Source organism: Vanellus vanellus (genome assembly GCF_965231255.1).
Source record: "Vanellus vanellus genome assembly, chromosome: Z".
NCBI classification, from domain to species: Eukaryota; Metazoa; Chordata; class Aves; order Charadriiformes; family Charadriidae; genus Vanellus; species Vanellus vanellus.
This window is the reverse complement of record NC_138908.1, coordinates 16,221,198-16,241,521: the sequence shown is the minus strand read 5'-3', so window position 1 is coordinate 16,241,521 and position 20,324 is coordinate 16,221,198. Positions and strand designations below refer to the sequence as shown.

The 20,324-nt window shown below is 40.8% G+C and overlaps 1 protein-coding gene across 1 annotated transcript in view; it reads left to right on the top strand.

Annotated features, from left to right (window-relative positions):
• DGKQ (diacylglycerol kinase theta) overlaps positions 1-20,324 on the top strand; it is a gene marked incomplete at its 5' end in the record, with an annotated part of 91,020 nt that overhangs the window by 69,947 nt on the left and 749 nt on the right. Inside the window, 7 exons of the mRNA XM_082497516.1 lie at positions 6,904-7,055; positions 8,429-8,577; positions 9,180-9,361; positions 10,776-10,876; positions 15,815-15,961; positions 17,561-17,672; positions 19,512-19,664. Coding sequence (XP_082353642.1) covers positions 6,904-7,055; positions 8,429-8,577; positions 9,180-9,361; positions 10,776-10,876; positions 15,815-15,961; positions 17,561-17,672; positions 19,512-19,664 — 996 coding nt within the window. The remainder of the gene's footprint in view (positions 1-6,903; positions 7,056-8,428; positions 8,578-9,179; positions 9,362-10,775; positions 10,877-15,814; positions 15,962-17,560; positions 17,673-19,511; positions 19,665-20,324) is intronic.

Below are 20,324 nucleotides of genomic sequence, written 5' to 3'. Positions count from 1 at the left end.
AGTAAGTGAAAACACATTTTATTCAAAGGAGCTGTACAATGAGTTTCTGTAAGTAGCATGATGAAAAAAAATACTTGAGAGCCTGTACTTCATGTATATGATATACTTCTGAGAGTTAAGTTGTCCTGTTCAGTTGTCAGGACTAACTACAACTACATAACTGTACAACTTTGAAGGGGAGAAAAAGAATTATTTTTTTTCCTCTTTATTTCTTTCAATGATCAAAAAGTTAGGTCAGATTTTACTTTTAGCTGAAGTGTCTTAAAATGCTTACAACAACTTGTTTTGGGGACTAAACCTGTTTCCTTGCTAACCATGAGGTAAAGTACTGCTGCTAATCTTCACATTTACAGTATCTTCATTTCCCCCATTCTGTAACAGAGGGAGTTTGAGCTTGATTAAATGCTGCATTGTGGATTTCAAGGGGAAACAGTATTTTGAAAGACCTAGTGCAAGAGTCCTTTCACAAAATTAGGCGTGATTCTGATTTATTAATTTTCATGGTTACAAATCACTTTCCTATGAATTAGTTGGTTTAATAATAGGTTTCACGTTAACAAAGCAGATTCAGGGTGAAAAGAAGGAAACGGTTCACTGAAAAACGTGATTTTTAACCAGGATGATCAGTTCTGTCCAAAAGAGAGTGTAGCCAGTTACTTTCTGCTGAGCTGTTGTGTGTCTTGCAGTTACTGTCTTTCTGGGGTTGCATTATGGCGAGTGAAGTGAGGGTCTTGGTTTGACTTCTTAGAACTTCACAGAAGGTTGAAAACAAAAAAATACATAGTTAGTGGGAACTATGAAACAATTTTAGATGGGAGGGTCTCAAGTTCAGTAGCTATAGCTGCATACTTACATGCCTGCTTTTACCATTTAAAGAATCCTATGCTTTGTTAAAGTTTTCTGAAGGCAAAATTAGTTTTACATAAGCAGATACTAGTGGCAGTGCTTACATGAAACTGGCAAGATTAAAAACTATCCCCCTTTCAAAAAAAAGCTATATCCTTTGTTCTTATGCATGCATAGGCATTCTGTTTTGTGAGATCTTTAGAAACCAAGGTATGCCCTCGTCCGAACTAGGTTTCAGTTTCCGTTACCAGAAACAGAAGGTGGCATGAGGATGGGACTGGTTTTGGATGCTTGGTTTTGGTGTTTTTTACGCAAAAGCATTATGAGACGAGATTTGCTGCACTGTGTGTAAAGTTGAACATACTCCGCTCTGTTGATTACGTGTGTCTGGTTTTCTGACACAAGATAAGTTTGAAGCTAACTTCTTGGTGCCAGGAAAATAGGGATAATGCTGTCCATTATCTGATGCAAGATGTTTCTTAGAAACTCCAGTTCAAGGAACTGCTAGGGATGAATTTCTAATATGTAAGAAGGAGAGAGGGGCTGTACATGTGCACATACATTTTGTTTGCATTTCAGCATGTGTTGTTTATATTTGGTTGTGTCACTGAAATGAGCCAAGAGTTAATCTAAATAATATTTCACGTGTTGTTCATGTGTGCTTTGGCCACCCAGCTTACGCTGTTCACTAATTACCCAGGGTAAGCGAATGAGTGATTGTTGACCCTACTTTGGGTAGCAAGTGAACTAGATGACCTCCTGAGGCGCCTTCCAACCTGGATTATCCTTTTACCCTATGATAGTATTATCCTTTATTTATATTTTAAATATGTGACCATTTAAATGTAACACCAGGAAATACTTATGCAGGAACTGAGCACAATATTAAATTTATGCTGTGTTTGACATTCCTCTTGTGGGTGAAATAACAAAGAATCTGGGAATGAAGGACTAATGCTTAGTCTCAGAAGAAAACTGGGTGATAAAACAAAGGCCACAGTGTTTTAGTTAACGAATGATTTTTCTAAATTGCAACTTAACTAAAAAAAACAAAACAAACAGAACAAGACAGCCCTTCTTAAGTCACAGAAGTAAGTTGGTGGTTAGCAGTTTGCTAGTCCTTCATTTTCCCAAGGTGAGATTCACTTACTCTGTGTCTGATACACTTTCTAAGGATGAGGCCCCGTTCTAGTCTGGCATGGTCAGGTCTGCCAGGAGCAATTAATCCTCTTACTATCATTACTGAAAAGTTTGAATGCAGAATGAGTTTGCGCTAATTGCTTATTAGAAAGTCAACCAATTAATGTGATCAAATGGCTTGATCTGTTCTGCTGTTTCATGATCTCAGGCCTTTAAGAATTTAATCAAACGGTTTGTCATTTCACAATATTCAAATAAATGAAAATATTCTCTTTGTTGGAGGGTGAAAACAATAGTATCTTACAAAGCTGTTTAGCTGCTGTGTGTATGGACCTGCAGGGGCAGTTTGCATCACTGTTTGGTAGCATGTCAAGGTGAAAGATACTGCAGGGCTGAACCTTTGAATTGAAAGCTCATTTACCAGAACTCCTTTTCCAGTACTGGCAAACAAGAAAATCAGCAGAGAGTTGTACGAGGCCAGTATTGGCATGACGATGACAAGTTTTTGTGGCTTTATCACTACTACCACTTGCCAGTGGACTGCCCTCTGATGTATTTAGCTTCCTTAAGAGTAGTAGAAAAATATGTGGGAGTTTACCAAATGGGTGAAACTTTCTATTTCATTCGTTCCACTAATTTCTTACACAAATGTGTCCAACTTAAATGATAGTTTTATGAGTCTCTTTGCCAAAACACCGTAAAAGGTTACTTTCCACCCTTCTTCCACTGCTGCAGTTCACTGAAAAGTAAAGAAAAGGCTCAAGCTCCTGCTGTGTTGACCCAGCTGCTGCTCTGGTTGCGTTAAGACACCTTGCACATCGTTCCTCATCAGATACAATGGCTCTTTTCTGGCCAGGATGGAGGAAGGTTGTGCTTGGGGTGCCGTGAGTCCTTGCACAAAGGAGATGCTTCAGACAGCCCGCTTGCAAATGGTGAATTTTACTTGTCGCTGATATCTGCAGTTCCTGGAGATTGCCCACCACCCGCGAAGATGCGCCGTGGCTGTCATGCTGGAGGGCTTGTGTCACAGAACGCCTTGTTCTGTCCGCTTCGTCGTAAGATGTGATTGCACAGTGCTCTCAACAGAAAGGGGATTAGCGTGGATAATAAATATCTTGCCCCAGCCTGAAGCCACGTTGGGCTAATCCTGAAAAATTAAGCAATTCACAGTCACCGTCAGTGTCTAAATCACACGGCCTCCTTCAGCTGTCTCTGAGAAATGAGAAATAAATTCCTTCCTGAACGCCGGCCAGCACAAAACCCCTATGCAGATTTCACTCCTCAGGCAGAGCACTAAAGCCAGGGCTAAAGGGGGAAGGGAGTCCTCAGGCTCTGAGTCACACATCCCCTTCTGCCCAGTAACAAACTCACTCGTACGTCCCCACTGGGGCTATATTAAGGGATTTTAAAAAAATTCTGCAGCATAAGAGTGCTACCCTTGTGGCCATCAGTAATTGTAATGGAGCGTGTACTTTTCAGAAAGCAACACAGCAGCCCTGCTCTGCTGTACAAACTGCCATAGAGTTTTTAACCCCTACTGAAAAATAATTGTTTTCTTGGAAGCTGGTCTTTATCTAGGGATTTAATAGTGTTTCTTACGCCTTTAAGTTTAACGAGGAGTGATGGTGGGAAGCAAGTTAACTTGTAAGGCTAAGCACTTTCTAGAATACTTCTGTTTATTCTACATAGGTGCATTTAAGCCGTAAAGAGGGATATTTAGGGATTTACATTAGAAGATACTCAAAACTATCTTTGTTCAAGTGGTAGGACTGCTCAGTTCATGCTACGTACATGTACTTTGTTAGCTCCAGGCATTCTCTGCAGCTGCTCGTGTCTTAGTAGCATTCGGGGTAAATGTTTCACTTTTTTTTGTGCATGTGTGTACAATATTGACACACTTGACAGTTAGCAAATTTAGTTGACAGTTTTGTAGAAACTGTAATTACATATTAGCAAAAATATATGTTTACTTGGGTAGGATCTCCGATGACTTTCCAAAACACAGCTGTGCTTTTGAATGCCTTGGAGCTTACCATGTCTCAAAAATCATTGTGATTCCCTGAAGTTCCTTGTGAGTTATTTTAGTTACTTGGTTGTAAACCCAGTGTGTTAGAACTTGCCTGTAAAAGCAAGTAATATAAAACATGTGTTCAACGTGTCACTTCTAAATATCCCAAACCAACATTTTTAGAAACTGATTTCCTGAAGAAGAGAAGGTAATCAAATGTTCTTGTGCACATTCAAATAAGGTATTTGACTTCAGTGTTGGGCTGGTTTCTTTTCTCTCATTCGTTTTTGAAAAAGGTTTTGTTTACTGCAGAACTGAATACTTTTTTCTTTCTACTATCTCCTTGCCCCCTTTTTTTAAACCTCACAAGTTTCCAGGAGTTCAACCAGGCCTGAGGTTTCAGATAGCCTGTATGGTTCAGAAAGTTGAAATGACTGGAGGTGAAATTTAAGTGGTAAAAAAGCTTTGAAGAGGAAGAAGTGGGAAGCGGTGAGGTGGGAAGGTAGGGCAAAGTAGAATCTGGAACAAGGAGTGCAGGAAGGGAACAGTTTGCGCTGTTACCCCATGGGGTGTGGGTTACTTTTCAGAGCTGCTCTGCCTTTTGTTGCTTGTGGGATTTTCTAAGGACCATTCATAATGGGATATGGCAGGTGATGGTGCAGGAACTGATGGGGTAACAAGAAGGGCTTTACTTCTGGAAAAGCCAGAGCTCTGCATACTATTTTTATTAATGCCTGTGATGGCTTGAGGGGAGGAAATCCACTTCTCTCATTGGGATGTGTGGATCCTTGAGCTGTTGACCTTACCACTCATGAAGTCCTTCCCTTTTGTGACAGTGGCATGCATTGTTTTCCTTAGACTTCCTTTGCTGGCTACAAATACCCTTTCCATGTGCTCAACAGAAAGAAATGCATTACCCTTGTTGTGTGTTGGACACGCTTTCAATAATTGCTTCCCCTTTTCCAGTAAAGCCTGAATATGGAGGCAAGAGGTGTTTTGATGTAGCAGTTGTCACAGTATAGCTTGAAGTTAGCTCCTCTGGAGAAAGCTGTGTGGACAACTTTGCAACATCTGTCTTCCCAACCTAGTTGTTTTGCCAGCAGTGCAACCTTCCCAATAAAACAAAATTTTTAGGCTCTTCTGGCTCTTTGTCAGCCAAAACAGCCCTTGTTTGGCTAATTATTTTTGGAGAAAACATACATATTTTCAAACTGAATGTCTCTGGTAGAATCTAAAGGACGAGGAAGGAAGGGGCAAGAAGAGAAGTGTGTGCCTTCCCCACCAACCTTCTTACCTGCTTAGTGTTCCTCTTCCCGGTGTGTTTTCGCTTGCAGGTGACATCCTGTGAGTCACGCTGGACGGCAGAGGGCATTTCTCATGCGGGCAGTGACGCAGAGGAGAAGGATTTTTATGTGTTTGTAGATATCTTGACACATCTGGCAGGGTGTGACTTGCACAGGATTAGCACACAGCTCTTAGCAAAGCAAAATTTGAGGAAATCTCTCAAATACTGGGAAGCCCCAAGTGATTGTTTGTTTTTAAGCATCCAAATCAGCTCACAAGGTAGACAGTGGTCTGAGGTATCTCAACATCAGACTCCAGTTTGCACCCACCCCCAAAGTTACTAATTTGTCCTGATTTCTCCATTCTTTGCCTTAGTTCACACTCTCTGGTGATCACTCATGGACAGCAGCCGACAGGCTCTCTGGGTGCTGTCTCCTCCCCTCTGTAGCTGTTGGTATCTCTCCGCATGTTTGCACGCTGTGGTCATGCTGCTGCCTCAACACCCCCTGAATCATTCTTGTCTAAATTGACTTATATTTAGCACTGTTGTTCTGTTCCCTGAATCCATCCTGTCAGCTGCGTGACAAATTGCAGTTCCCTGAATGCTGTCCAATTTGTAAATAAAAATTACCACGACTTAGGGACTGTGGCAAATGTTTCTGTTTTGAAGTGCCTGTTGAAATGCCCGACGGACTTTTCTGGCATGTACCTGCCCCACAGCCCTGTGGCAGGATGGATGAAAGGTGTGCTGGTGTTTTCTGGTCTTTCTACAAGCATTTACAAATCATTTTACAGAATGATTTATATAAGTTGGCTAGCTGAAAACCAGTCCCAAAGAGGTGTTTCTGGTGGCTGGAAGTTTTGACCTCTGGTGAGGCTGCAGGTGCTGTTCCCTCAGTCCTTGGAGTACCCCAAGAAATCACTTTCTCCCATGTGCAGTGGCTCGTTTGGAGTGGTTCCTGGATGGCTACCAGGATCCTCCACAGCACAGCCATGCCTTGAGAGCCCTTTCAGCAGCAGCTTCAGTAGAGGTGTGAGGATGGCAAGATACTGGCACCAAATCCTCCCAATTAAAAATTTTAAATACTTTTTTTTTTTTTTTTTTTTTTTTTAAAGGAAGCTTTCAGCCTGTTGTTTCATGGGGAGGAACACGCCAGTGTCTGCCCTGAACATCCTCATTCTGAAATGTTTTGTCCTTGTAAATTAACATGTATCCTAAGACGACCACAAAACTTAAGACAAATGTGTCAATTGCTTTTGGGAGAAGTTCTGTCTTTGTAAGGAAAGTGTTTGAATAGTACATGGCTCTGGAAGGTACCTTATCCCCTCACACTATTCTTTGGCATAGACTACTGAAACTTGGATGAAGGACTACTTACAGTGCCTTTGTTTTTAATGTTAGGCTCAACTGTGTAGTTGGAGTGTGTTAAGGAAACTTCAGTTCTCAGAAAAACAAGGTCAGCAGCTAACCTGTCCAGTGTCTGGACATTGAATCTTTTTATTTATCAAATCTGCATTTTTTTTACTAAGCATCAAGGAAGCATCAGGAAATAATTCTGAGATGCAGTAGTAATTTTCTTGCCTAGTCAGGTTTTGACTAATCCTTTTTTCTTGTCTTCTTTCAGGCTTCCAAGATACCACGGAACTGCTGCCCACTTCTTGTATTTGTGAATCCAAAAAGTGGTGGTCTAAAAGGTCGGGATCTGCTGTACAGTTTTAGAAAGCTGCTAAACCCACATCAGGTCTTTGAACTTACCAATGGTGGTCCCCTGCCTGGGTAAGTTGTCATATCTTTAAATTATTTTTTTTATTCATGGTATTATTTGAAAGGATGGATCAGGTTCACTTGTTATGAAGATCTAAATTGCTTCTGTTCTATGCCTGAAGACCAGAGCTGTGATCACTCCACCTGACTGGTTCTCACTGTGAAAACAGATTTAATCTTTGAGGTTCTCTAAAGAAAAGAGAATAGAGTAGTTCCTCACATACATGCTTTTGTCAAGTCTAACAGAGTCCAATCTGGGAAAGTCATATGCACTTTACAATAACAGATTTAATAATTATTAAAGATAAAAAGGTTTTGTAATTGAATGGGGATGGAAAGAGAAATGTCATGTTGCCCAACGAGGGCTCGTTGTTGCTTTTTATTTCCTCTGCCGTTTCATGGGAACTAACAGGAAAGTATAATAAAATTTTCTATCTTGACTCTAGAAACTTGGCCACAATTGCAGAATTAACAGGGCCTGCCTGATCACAGCTGCAACATTTCTAAATACAAGGAACAGAACATAATGTGCTTGTAGGGAGGCAGGAACTGATTACTTGATTTAATCAACACGACTTTGTTACCAGCTTCATAAAACTGAAAGTGGTGGTTGTAGCTTACTCAGAGTAGCCTCATTCCTTCAGGACTGCTCTAATAAAGAACTGTCATGACGAGCTCTTCAAAACAGAAGCTTTCATGGGAGAATTGCAGCTTATGCAGGAGGAAAGAAAAACAAGCTACACAAACTAAGTTTTTTGTCAGAAGTGTGTAATTCTTTTGTCTTTCTAACGCAATTCAATCTGCAACTTCAGTAATTTGTTCATGTTGTTTTGCCCATGGAATCCTTCTGTAGCTATACGACAAAATGCTTTCAGTTGTCCATTGCTTCTTGTGCAATGGGAAATAAAAATTCCTTTGCAGGATATCTCAGTATGTAGAAAGAAAAGCCACCAAAGGTAAGAGCAACCAGGAAAACAGTACTATGAGGAAGAAAATGTACTATGAGTGCTATGACTAAGTGAAAAAAAAATAAAATAATTCACTGCTAATCAGCATCTCTGCTAGGATTTAGAGTTACAGATGTTCACACTGAAATTAGGAATAGTTAGATCTCTGTCTTTGCTCAAAAAGGAAGTGATTAACAATTTAACTCTAGCTGTGAAGAATCTTAGAATTACGTGGTTTTCACTCTTTTTAAGCAGCTTTATCTAAAAGTTCCTATTTTTCCACTTACTTTGAAGTTGATCCTGCAACTGATGGTGAAGGCAGAGGGGGGGGAGAATCTAGTAATAATGTGTTACCTTAAATAGCCTGTCAGGAGGCTTTGCTTTTCCTGTACTATGTTGTAACATTTATTTTCCCCTTTGCTTTGTTTCTCAACGGAGGTTTCACACGTTCTCTAAAGTCCCCTCCTTCAGAGTGCTGGTCTGTGGAGGGGACGGCACCGTTGGCTGGGTCCTTGGTGCGCTGGAGGAGATCAGGCACAAACTGGTGTGCTCAGAGCCCTCGGTTGCCATCTTACCTTTAGGAACAGGTGAGAATCACAGCGAGCACCATTCTTCTGAGGGCAGAGGTCCTCCAGAAGATTTATCTTTATTTATCTATCTGATGAACAACTCGGTTTTGTGGTAGAGATGCCATGACTCGATTCTGGCCAGTGTTGGAGAGCAAATGCAATATCAGATTTTTCAAGGAAACGTCAGGCATCCTTCCTGAAGGAAAACTGAGCAGCGGAGGTGTTGGTATGGGTCTGCCTGAGTGGGGAGGAGTTGCAGAGGGCAAAATATTCTCCCCAGGCAACCACAGGTGCATCAGCCCTTGCTGTAAACTGGTGAACTTGGTTGCTCCCTGACTTCTCAGCTCCATAACAGGTTTTTCTATCACTTTCTTGTGAAAACTTTTCAGATGAGACAGCTTATCTGTATGTGATACTAAGCACATGTGCAACCACAACAACTCTTAGATATTTTTTCTGCTCGTTAACTTTTTAGTCCAATCTACTTCTGTAAGTTGTTTGGAGCATCTTAATGCAATTTGATTTGTAAAACAGGGCTGGTAGACTTTTTTTTTTTTTTTAATGCTTTTAGCTAACGTAGGAAATGCAGTCATATTTTGGGGTCCTTCATTGTTGCCCAGGTAATGACTTAGGGAGAGTCTTGCGCTGGGGAGCTGGCTACAGTGGGGAGGACCCCTACTCGATTTTGGTTTCCGTGGATGAGGCAGACGACGTTCTTATGGATCGCTGGACTATCCTTTTGGATGCAGAAGAGCCAGCTGAAGGTGCAGAGAATGGCATTGCAGAACCTGAGCCTCCAAAGGTGAGCTGAGCACTTGTTTGGGTTTGATTCTTAGGAACTGTTGTTCTAGCAAACATCACAAAGAAGATATTAACATAGTTTAATCTTTTACTGCTCACCGATCTTAGAGCTTGGGCCTTACTTAGCGAACACAGCATACATCTGGATCTAGTGCTACAGTTTTGGTAGGACTGGTTGGCTGCAGAACATGCTTCGAAGCTGTTTGGCAAAAAGCATCTGATAGAGGATTAATGAAAAGATTCAGATGACAATGGCTTCAGTTGGAAAGAAATTTATTTCTCAGATAAGGACTTTTTGAAGGAACGCCAGACACTTTCCAGAATACTAGTGAAAGTGGAGTGTTGACCGAAAAACAACCCACCCCCCCAAAAAAGTACTCTCATCTTTCCTTTAACAGTTTAAAAAATTACTATAAGTTGTTAGCATATACAGGAAGTTAACCCTTCTGTCATCTTACTGCCACTGCATGTCTGTATGTGTGGCATCTGTTTTATTTTTTTGGAGTGAAAGTCCCTGTCCCTTGGTTCGTCTTATTTATATCTGTTGGTTGTAGATGGTGACTTCAGAGCTTTGTGTGAATCCTGGTTCTGTTTATCTTCAGACAAAACAAAGAAATTGGGCAAGGGGGTGGCTAAAAGAAAGTAGGAAATTGTAATAATGGTAGCAATTGTCTAAGATGTTAGTCCAGTCACTGGAAAGTCCTAGGCATTATGTGTCATTTGGAGGATTTAAGATGCTCGGGTTCCAACTGTTTTTCACTTGGTGGAGACGGGTTGATTTGCCCTGAGTGCCTAATCTGCTTTTTAAAGGTGAAGGGTGGGAAAGTCCAGGACTAGGACAGAAAAGCTATGGAATGGACTGGCATGCAATGGAAGAATTAATTGCAGAAATGGTTGAAATTTGTAGAAACTTGTGATTGGCATATAGGGAGCTATTTAAAATGCAGCTGAGTAGGTGAAGTCAAGCTCTTGACTCATCTGGTGTAGGCTGGTCACCTTCCAAAGTAAGGAAGAGCATCTTCCCAGTGATGTCATGATGAATCCATGGCTCCTGCCAAAAATAATAATGGTGTTATTGTTCAGCAACTTGTGTAGTTAATTGCACTGAATTGCTTTGAGAAGTCAGGTTGTTTTTATTTCTGTACTTGTTTTAATGTCTGCCTTACTACACTTTTTGCTTGCAATTAAGATTAAATTCTGAATTTTTTGATACTTGGGAAATAATGACTACACATGTCAACAATTGTCTGTACAGCTTTATTTTTAGTGCAGTGTTTCTGGAAAATGTTTTCCAGACTTTGTCAAGATGCAAGTGACTTGGAAAGATCATCTGCAAAGCTTGCTTTTGTTAAAAACTTTGGAACGTCTTCATTTATAAACGTAAGGAGGAAATAATACAATTTTTTTTTTGTCAGATTGTACAGATGAACAATTACTGTGGTCTTGGCATTGACGCAGAGTTGAGCTTGGACTTTCATCATGCTAGAGAAGAGGAGCCAGGGAAATTTAATAGCAGGTAATCCTGGGGACACCAGGGCTGAAGGGCAAACCCTGTGGTATTGCTGAACTTCCAGCTTACACTATGTCTGATAATCTAGAAATGCTACAGGTATCCATAAACAATATTGCTTGTGGCAGAGCTGGCACAGGGAGGAATTAAATTAGCCAGGAACTCATAGACACAGAATTTGGCGGGTTTGTTTGGTTTTCTTTTTTTCTCCCCCCACCCCTTTTTGTTTTTTAGACCAAGAGAGAACACCAAAGCAGTTTGCAGAAGCCCTGTCATTGTTATTCAGTATATTTATTTGCCAATAACTGAAATTTTGAGGTAGTGGAAATATCTCTTATTCAAAGCCTTTAGCAGGAGGGAGCGCAGCACTGCTCTGTTAGCAATAAACACACCGTTCAGAACTTCTTTGTACCTTTCCCACCTGTGCTTAGTGCTGTGGTATCACCTGCATGCTGGTAATAAGGATAAAAAAGATATCTATCTCAGGTGAGACTGTGTGATTAAAAAGGTGTGGAGAGAGAACTTCCTCCTTTCTGGCGTGCAAATCAATCAGTTTCTTCTTCCTATAATCACTGAAATTCATGAGAAAAAAAAAAAACACATTTGTGTAATTAATTGATAATTCCTTGTAGAAACTGTTTTTATCTTCATTCCCCTTTGTTTGGGAGTAAATGTCCTCTAAATTGTCTCCCGGTTGCCAGAGAGGGTTACAGCCAGTAACTCTGCAGTATTCAAATCTGAAATATTAAAAATATTTTCTAATCAGTTATGAGTGTAATGATGTGTATCCACGTATCTTGCAGTGTTCTGTCTGTCATTACAGGCATTGCTCTTTTTTTTTTGTTAAAAATGGAATAATACAGGATATTGTTTGTGGTACATAAGTTACTATTAGGCACTGGTTTGCATTTTCAATCCACTGGATCAAAAACGTCATAGGTAGTAAAATTAGGCAATAAGTTTGTGTGTAGCCGTGCCTGTTCTAGTGTGTAACACTGTTCTAGATTTATGCGTGCAATTATTATAATGTAAGAGTTATGTTCATTCTTCCTTTAAAATATACTACTATGACTTTGCAAAGCTGCAGCACTTTAAAAGATCTGTCCTTTTCTTATTGTCGCTGTATTTAAGGTTATACTTTGACTTTTATTGCCCTGTGTGCTTTTCATCCCATGAATCTCTATCTCAGTTCACAGTGTGCAGCACCTGCAGCGCAGTGGGCGATGACTTGGTACCATTCTTGCGGAACCTTTACATGCGTTTTCAAACACCGTGCAAGCCGGGTGTCTTGAAGGGCGTGTGGGAAAGAAGAGATGATTTTCTTATAATTTTTTTTTTTTTGGTAAATCTGAAGGGCTGTATATTTCTGTGATTCAAGATCTGGAAAAAAACATGAAGTAATGAATTGATAAGTAATGAATTGATACTGAGGTATGGTTTTGCAGGAGACAAACAGCTTATTCAGGCTAGCAGTGTTGTAGACATGATTGCTGCCTTTCACTGCCTGTGATGATGATCATTAAAATTGCTGGGTTTACCCTTTCCCACGATATGCAAGTGCATACTCTGGCCAGCAAGACTAGCTTTTTTATTTTAATTATTTTCAGTAAATTAACTAATAAGGGTGGCTACCTAATGCGAGATGCAACAGCCCCTGGCATGTGAACTGGCTGCTCTTGAGTGCAGAACAGGAGGTTTCAGGTTGTGGCAACAGAAGTTGCAGGTAATCCTTGGAAGAGAAATGGGCTTGAGTGCTCTTCTGAATCAAGACCTTCGGCTGGTAAATGTCCTGAAAGGTGTGTGCTCTCTGGCCTCACACTATAGAGTCTCTACATGCTCAGGACTCCTCACCTTTGGCTAGCAGCTCACAGGGCAGTGATGACCTCCCTACAGGAAATTTAGCACTCAACTTTCATTGTGGGACAGTAGAAATAGTGTATGTTTTGGCAGTGATGGTTTTTACGTTGTTGAGTGCCAACCTGTGTGAGGTTTTTTTGACATTGTAAAACTTAAGGATCGGGGCATCTGTCTTCATTCCCCCATTTCCATGGGATCCTGGAGCAGTCTTTAGGGTTGCCTGTTAGAGAAGACACCACGTCTTGCTTGTGCCATCCAAAATTGGCAGGACACTGCTGTGGCAGGCAGTCTCCTGCATATAAGGTTAGGCAGAGATAATATTCTGCACAATTTAATGCAAGTTGAGAATTGTACAAAGATACAGAACTGTTCTCTCACTTGTTGGGGGGAAGGTTTGAAAGTATTCGTTGTTTAATTTATCAGTTGTGGGTTTTCAAATGCTACAACAGCTACTGTCTAACTCACTTTTTCCATCCTGGGTCCTCTGTATGTGAACCTGGTAAAGTTGTTTCCCAGTCAGTAAGATCACTCTACTAAAAGCACCCAAATGGATGCTAATTATTGGTTAGAGTTTGTAGCTTTTGCAGTGGTGGTTTCCCACCCAGTGGTGGGCTTGTTGAATTGCAGGACGAGATAAAAGGTGGTCATTTTGTTCTGCTTGATAGCTTTCCGTGCTGTGTGCTGCAGTTCTCAGACGTTTGCTTCTGAGAGATGTTACCTAGCTGTTTATTAGTGGTCATGCAGTTCATTTTAAAAGGCCTGGCACACAGATTGCTTCTCCATCACCTTTAAAAGAGAGTTCTGCAGATCTGCCCTCTGTATGTGCAACAGCTGGCAAGAACTTTGAAAAGCCTGGCTTTCTGCATCAGCTCACTTTGCTTCTTCAGGGCATTTGAAGGCTGGCTTATTTTGTTTTTGTGAAAGCTTGGAAAGCAGTTACTGATGGTCTTGCTTCCCCTGGCCAGCAGAGGTGCTTGCTGCTCATGCAACAGCCACAGGGACGATTAAACTAACAGTGTAAGTTGATGCTGTGGTGTCTCCCTGAGTCTATGGAGACTTGTTCATGGAACTTTAAGAGTAAAGGGTGGTTTTCAGTTTGCTCTATGAAGGATAAATACAGGATTGCAATACTTAAAAAACACTTGTTTACTTTCATAATCCATGAAACTCATCCTATATAGGATCACCTTTTAACTGTATCTATTCTGAGATATACAATTAGCTGAACTGAGGAAACCAAGGGGTGATTCCTGAGCTGTGTAGGTGAAATCCCCAAACTCATCTGGGCGGTAGGATGTTACTTCAGTATCTGTACTCTGTAGAGCCTTCCAAATAATTCCGGGGTGACATAATGATGCAAGTGTTACATCCGAGCTGACGTGAGGAGTCACGGGCTCCGTGGGGATGGACGCCCTGCATGTAACACCCGGCCCTCCTATCTCATCCCCATCAGTGTCATTTACAGCAGTGACTGCAATGTGAGTCTCACCTAATACAAACCTTGATGTCCATCAGCACAAATAAGGTGTTGGGAACTGCTCAAGGCAGGAAGGAGGAAGTTGTCCTTAAAGTTCTTTCTCCCCAAATCATGTCCCATGTGTAGATGTGCAAAGAAGGGTGGTGATCGTCTGTAGCAGTGGATGTGCAAAGATCACCCTTCCAAGTTTGGCTGACCATTTTAATCATAAAATTCTTCAGTCACCTTCAAAACCATTGGATAGGAATTGGCACGGTAATGCTACAGAAATCAGTTTTTTCATTCTTATTTGGTCTCAGTGTCCTAATAAGATACATAAATGGAATGGAATTTTTATGTAAGAATGGAGTGATAGGATTTAACCTCTGACGGTTTTCCCTTTGTTTTGTGTCACGGGGTGCTGTATCCAATATCTCTGGATCCTGTGGACCTCAGTGGTCCGTAAGTGTTTCTTAGAAGTCATGTAACTCAGGACTGTGTCTGCAGTTATGGCACTGTGTCATATTCTTTCAGTTTCTGCAGGCTTCCTTTTTCATGCAACAAAAATGAACGCATCTTGGGGATATTTAAAGTATTGTGTTTCCTAACAATATTCTGTTATTTTTCAGTTGTATCCAAATCAGACAAAACCTATCTTAGCATAGACACATCTTATTGTCTTGTCTGGAGTAGAAGCGTACGTTAAATGGTGTTACATCAAGTACCTTTAATTCAGTGCTGTTTAAAACTGTTAGTATGTAGGACTAGTTGTTCCCAATGTAATAATTTAAAAGAACTGAACACTCTCTGTCTAAAGAGTTGACTATAACCCACATGATAAACTGACTGTCTTCCCCACTTGAATGTCTACAGCATTTAGACATAATGCTAGAGAGATCCTGCAGAGTTGGATTCCACTGACACCCGTGTGCTAGTTGGGTCAAATAATGGAAATTTATGCTTTTTATTTTAAGGTTGCCCTGAAGGCCGTGTATCCAAAGGTTTCCACTATAGAAGAAAATACCATGTGTAACTAAAATGTGTTTATGTTATTCTTAAAATACTTTGACATTTCTAGGGATGCCATACAATCTTCCTCATCTTTTATTTTACTCTAAAATCAGAGATGTTAGGGCTCTGTCACAGGTTAACATTACTAAGCATGTTTTAAGTTTCTACAGCTGAGTATATTTCAAATGAATTAGCAAATGTAAAGCAAAGGCTCACAGAGGTTTTTGTGCCTTAATTATTCTAGCATTACATAAGAAAACATTTTAAAATGTTTAATGAAGACCCCTAGGTCTTAATTAAAAATACAGTTTTTCAGCCCAGAAGTGTACATTTCAAAGAGGCAGCATTCAGGCAGCTCTTTAAGAAGGGATGATTTTTCTGTAGTAAAATTTCACAGATCTCCACATGCCTCAACAGTGCAAATCATCCCTTAAGTGAAAGGTATATGAAGTAGCAGTTTGTGGCTTGTGCTTTTTTTCTGCAGTAAAGCTAGAAGAATTTGGAGAGGGTTTTTAATGAAAAAAATCAGTTAAAGTTTGAGGACAATACTGGTATACATACAAGGAAGAGTGCTATACTGGGCCTTAACTTTTATTTACAGGATGCTTCTCTACTCCCAGGTTTCACAACAAAGGAGTTTACGTGAAAGTTGGGCTGCAGAAGATAAGTCATACCAGAAATCTTCACAGAGACATAAAGCTTCAAGTGGACCAGCACGAGGTGGAGTTACCAAGTATAGAAGGACTCATTTTTATTAATATACCCAGGTAAAAGGGAGAGGAAGGATCCTGGGTGGATGCATGTCTGGCTGTATGTTTGGAAATGCTGCTTGGTATTTCAGCATCAGATGTTGAATGGTTGGATAAAATGTTAAATGGCCTAGGTTAATAGGTGGTTGTTGCTGGGTATTTCTGATTATTGCCTGACTTGCTGGCTTTGCAGCTGTGCCTAAGGAGGTAGCTCTTAATACCATTTTGATACAGTTTTTCTGATCCTTTGAAATTCACAATCTCACTCCATGTAAAGGTGGTGCTGTCTTGTTTTCCCTAAGCAAACCCCCATACATTTGCTATTTCTTCTGTGTGCTAACAGTAATTTGGAATGTTTTCCTCTCCAATGGCCTTCAGACTTCTTTTGGATCAGTTTTCTAGTGAAACGTGACATTTTAGGCTTGGTTGTAGGCCTGTGGCTTCTGCCCACTACCATTTTCCCCCTCCCCAAAACTATTTGAATGGTCCACTGGATTTCACCGTGACTTGTAGAAGGATCAAAGATGATCAGCTTACAGGCCCGTTCTGCCATGCTAGAGACCAGGTGCCTAAGCAGCTCCTGCGGTGATGGCCAGCCGGGACTCAACTGTCAAACACTGTCCAGGTCCTACAGCCAGCTGGTCAGTGTATGTGGAGTTGGTGATGCTGCCCAGGTAGCTGTGGAAAACCCACAGTTCAGGTGGGTTTGTGACATGGGGTTGTGACATCTGCAGGGAGCTAGAGTTACTGCTGTGGGAGAAAGGAAGGCGAATCTGCAGGAAATCCGCTTCCTTAGATGTGCCGTTGGTAGAGGCAGGTTTTTTGTTTGCACAAAACCAGCAGGTAATTAGTACTGCAATGCTATTTTTTTTCAAGTACATTCTTAGCTCATACTACCTGTATCTCTTTCCATTTTAGTCTGAAAATGTTTTGACTTTATATTGAAATGTATATATTTACATGTACACACATGTATGCGCACATGCCCATGCACACAAGTATACATTGCACATGAGAACTGTGGAGAAGAAAAGATCACGATTAGTACTGAGCAGTCAATACACTGAAACAGTGAGTGATTTGAGTAAGGAGGGTCAATACTGCACATAAAGCAAGTGTTAAATTGTCAGAAACATTTCAGAGGACTGAAGTGCAGGAATACCTGCTTCACGTCAAGTGAGTTTGGCCAAGTACAAGAGTAAAAACTTGACACTTGTTTTAGCTTTAGTTTCTCTTCAGTAGTTTCCCTCAATATTGTCAAGACCAGTAAGATATATATTAAGTTTTCAAGTCTTAAGGGTTAGTGTAGCTGTAACCTGTATTTCCCAGCAAACTGAAACTCTTTGGAGTTACTTTTTTTCTTACCTACTCTTTTTCATTCAGATAGAAACTACTTATTTCCCTCCTCCTTTCACTCCCAAAAGATCTGGTCAGAAGTCTTCCCAATTTTAGGAAAGCACTTGCTGCTTTTACAGTGCAGGAAAGCTGTGTTGTCTCCTCCATTACAGTCTAGCTTTTGAAGTCTGGCGAACCAGACACCCCCAGCAGCATACTGGGCAGGGTGCTCTGTGGCAGACAGCAGGTCCGCGGGTGGTCACTGGTGTGCTCTCCACACAGCTGGGGGTCTGGAGCCGATCTCTGGGGGTCTGAGAGTGATAACCGCTTTGAGAAACCACGCATTGATGACGGCCTGCTGGAAGTTGTTGGTGTGACTGGCGTCGTTCATATGGTAAGTTGGCAACCCAGTAAAAACAGATGAAACATACGTTTTCTCAGACTACTTTATTTTTGTAACAAAGTGCATTGCAAGTGCCTAGTCCCCAAAAGTACGCACCTATATTAAGGTTATACCATCATTTATTCAGGTACTTGTTGTGTCATGCAGCAGTGGTTATAGACTATAACGGAATTCATGAGCAGCGTTGGCTGTCTGTGAGCAAAGCGTTCAGATGTCGGGAGTTTAGCTGCCGCTGGTACGCCGGTTCATGGACTGCAGTGCCCTCTCATTGCCTGTTTATTGGCCTGCCCTGACGATCTGTATTTAGGGGGTCAGGCTACGACAGATGGAGTGGAAACTGAAGAAAGCTGTGGTTGGATAAGAAGTAATAGGAGTGCGAAGAACTTGTTAAACGTGCATGGGGAAATGCTTTATGACTTAAGTAGGCTTTGAACCAAGGCCAGAAACATACATCTATACATATATATATGAAATGCAAATAGAGATGTATATGTATTATGGAATGCACTAGCTTTCTTATAACAGGTGTCAAATAACCTCATACCACCATGTCAAAACCAAACAGTTCATGGGATGAAAACAAGATTTTATATTAATATTACAAAAACACCCACTCTTCCTTAGTGTACTTGCAAAAATCTTATCATACCTCATCACAATCAGGGCAGAGATTCCTTCTAGACCAGTGGCTTTATAATTATCGGTCATGGGCTTTCCAACACATGTCTCTGAGAATCTGATGCTAGCTGCTCTTGATCCAAATGCTACATGAAGCAGATGATATGCCAGTTCTGCAAAGAATATTATGACTCAATTTCTGCAACTTTAATTCTTCCATGTATTAGATATTTTTAAAATGGCCTGCTGTTAGCAACACAGTTCTGTGGGATGGCAGGTTATTTTTGTCTTTTCTTGATATTTCTTTCACTATCTTAAGAAATCTGGTGGCTGAAAAAGTATATGTGGTCAGGTAACTAGAGACAACTAGATGATACAACCACCAAAAATGGAAAGGTGGGTGCTTAAAATTGTTGGTGCAGCCTGATCTTTGGTGTTGGCCAACTTTACCATTTTGTAATGTACATCTTTTAAGGAGGACAAATATAAAACATTCCATTAGAAGAAGTGGTTTGGTAGAGATCCTTAAAATTTTTGTGAAATTAGAAGCAACAAGGAGTGTACCTGTTGCTTTGGAATATAAATGTTAACAAACCCTTGCTCTGGTTTTGTGACTTTTTGTTAAGGTTTTTACCCCCATGTTTGGTGTCTGTACCATTCCCCAAGAAAACGCATAGCAGCAAACTTCACTTTGCTTCACTTTTTACAGTTAACACTCAGCTGTTAGTTGTAATTGAGTATATATATATATGTAGTTGAGTGTATGTATGTATGTATATGGAGTTGGGTTTAGCAAAACTGTCTCCCCCTGTTTAATAAAGTGCTTTTAGACTTTTGAGTTTCATGTGGTCTGAGGTCTGTATGTATAGTTAGGTGTTTTGAAAATGTGTTTACTACATTATGGAGGCAGGGAGCAAAAGCAAACGACCTTTGTGAGTGCATGCTCCATGGCCAACCTGCATGTACATATGACAAGGTATTTTGCCTCTGGCAGCTTGCAAGGGTATCCGAATTCCTCTTCTTGCACTAACTTAAATAATAAATGCTGCGTCAGTAAAGGGATCCTATGCAGATTTTCCCTAAGCAGTTCTTTTACTTGAAACTTGTTTTGTCAGGTGAGAATAAAGTTCTATCCACCCAGTTTAAGTGCAGCTAATATTGTGCTTCTTGTTTTTTGGGGTGATTGATATCCTAGCTTTTACTTCCTAACAGGGTCAAGTCCAAGGTGGTTTTCGATCAGGAATCCGTATAGCCCAAGGCTCGTATTTTCGTGTAACACTCCTAAAGCCAATTCCAGTTCAAGTTGATGGAGAGCCCTGGATTCAGGCCCCTGGCCAGATTATTATTTCTGCTGCAGGACCAAAGGTATTGGCTGTAGGTTTGTCTTAGTAAGTTGACTTTGTTTCTCCAGTGGATATTATAGTATTACCTTGCTTGTCTGTTGTGTTCTGATGCTTAACTTTAAAGGAGCTTGTTGGCATGGTGTGGTAACTGTTGGATAAATACACAGCAGTCTCTACAGAGAATGTCCCTCTCCCCTGGCTCCAATGAGGCTTGTGTTTTAAAAAATGATGGCTGAGCTTCAGCCTAGTGACGTAAATTTTTCCCCTCTATCGAGATCTCTCTGCTTGCCTTGAAGCAGATCACTGTTATGAGGGCCATGGTAGTACTGCAGTGTGTGAGGTAGGAATCAGTCTGCTGGCGGCGCTGGAGGAGGGAAGGTCTGTCAGAGAGCAGCAAATGAGGAAACAATAATGGATGAGGAGGGTCTGAGAAGAAGAGACTTTGGAGTAATTAGTGTCTGCTTTTCCTTGATATCTCAATGTATATATGTAGAAGGAAAAGAACATCAGCTACCTAAGAATTTAACTTCTCTATTGACATTGAAATTGTGAATAAACATTTTGCAGTAGTAGACTGGTGCACAGCAGTCTATGCATTTGCCTGCTACCTTAAGGATACCCTTTTAACTCACAGAAATTTATTGCTACAGGCAATCTTGGAGAATATGTAGCCCTACCAGGA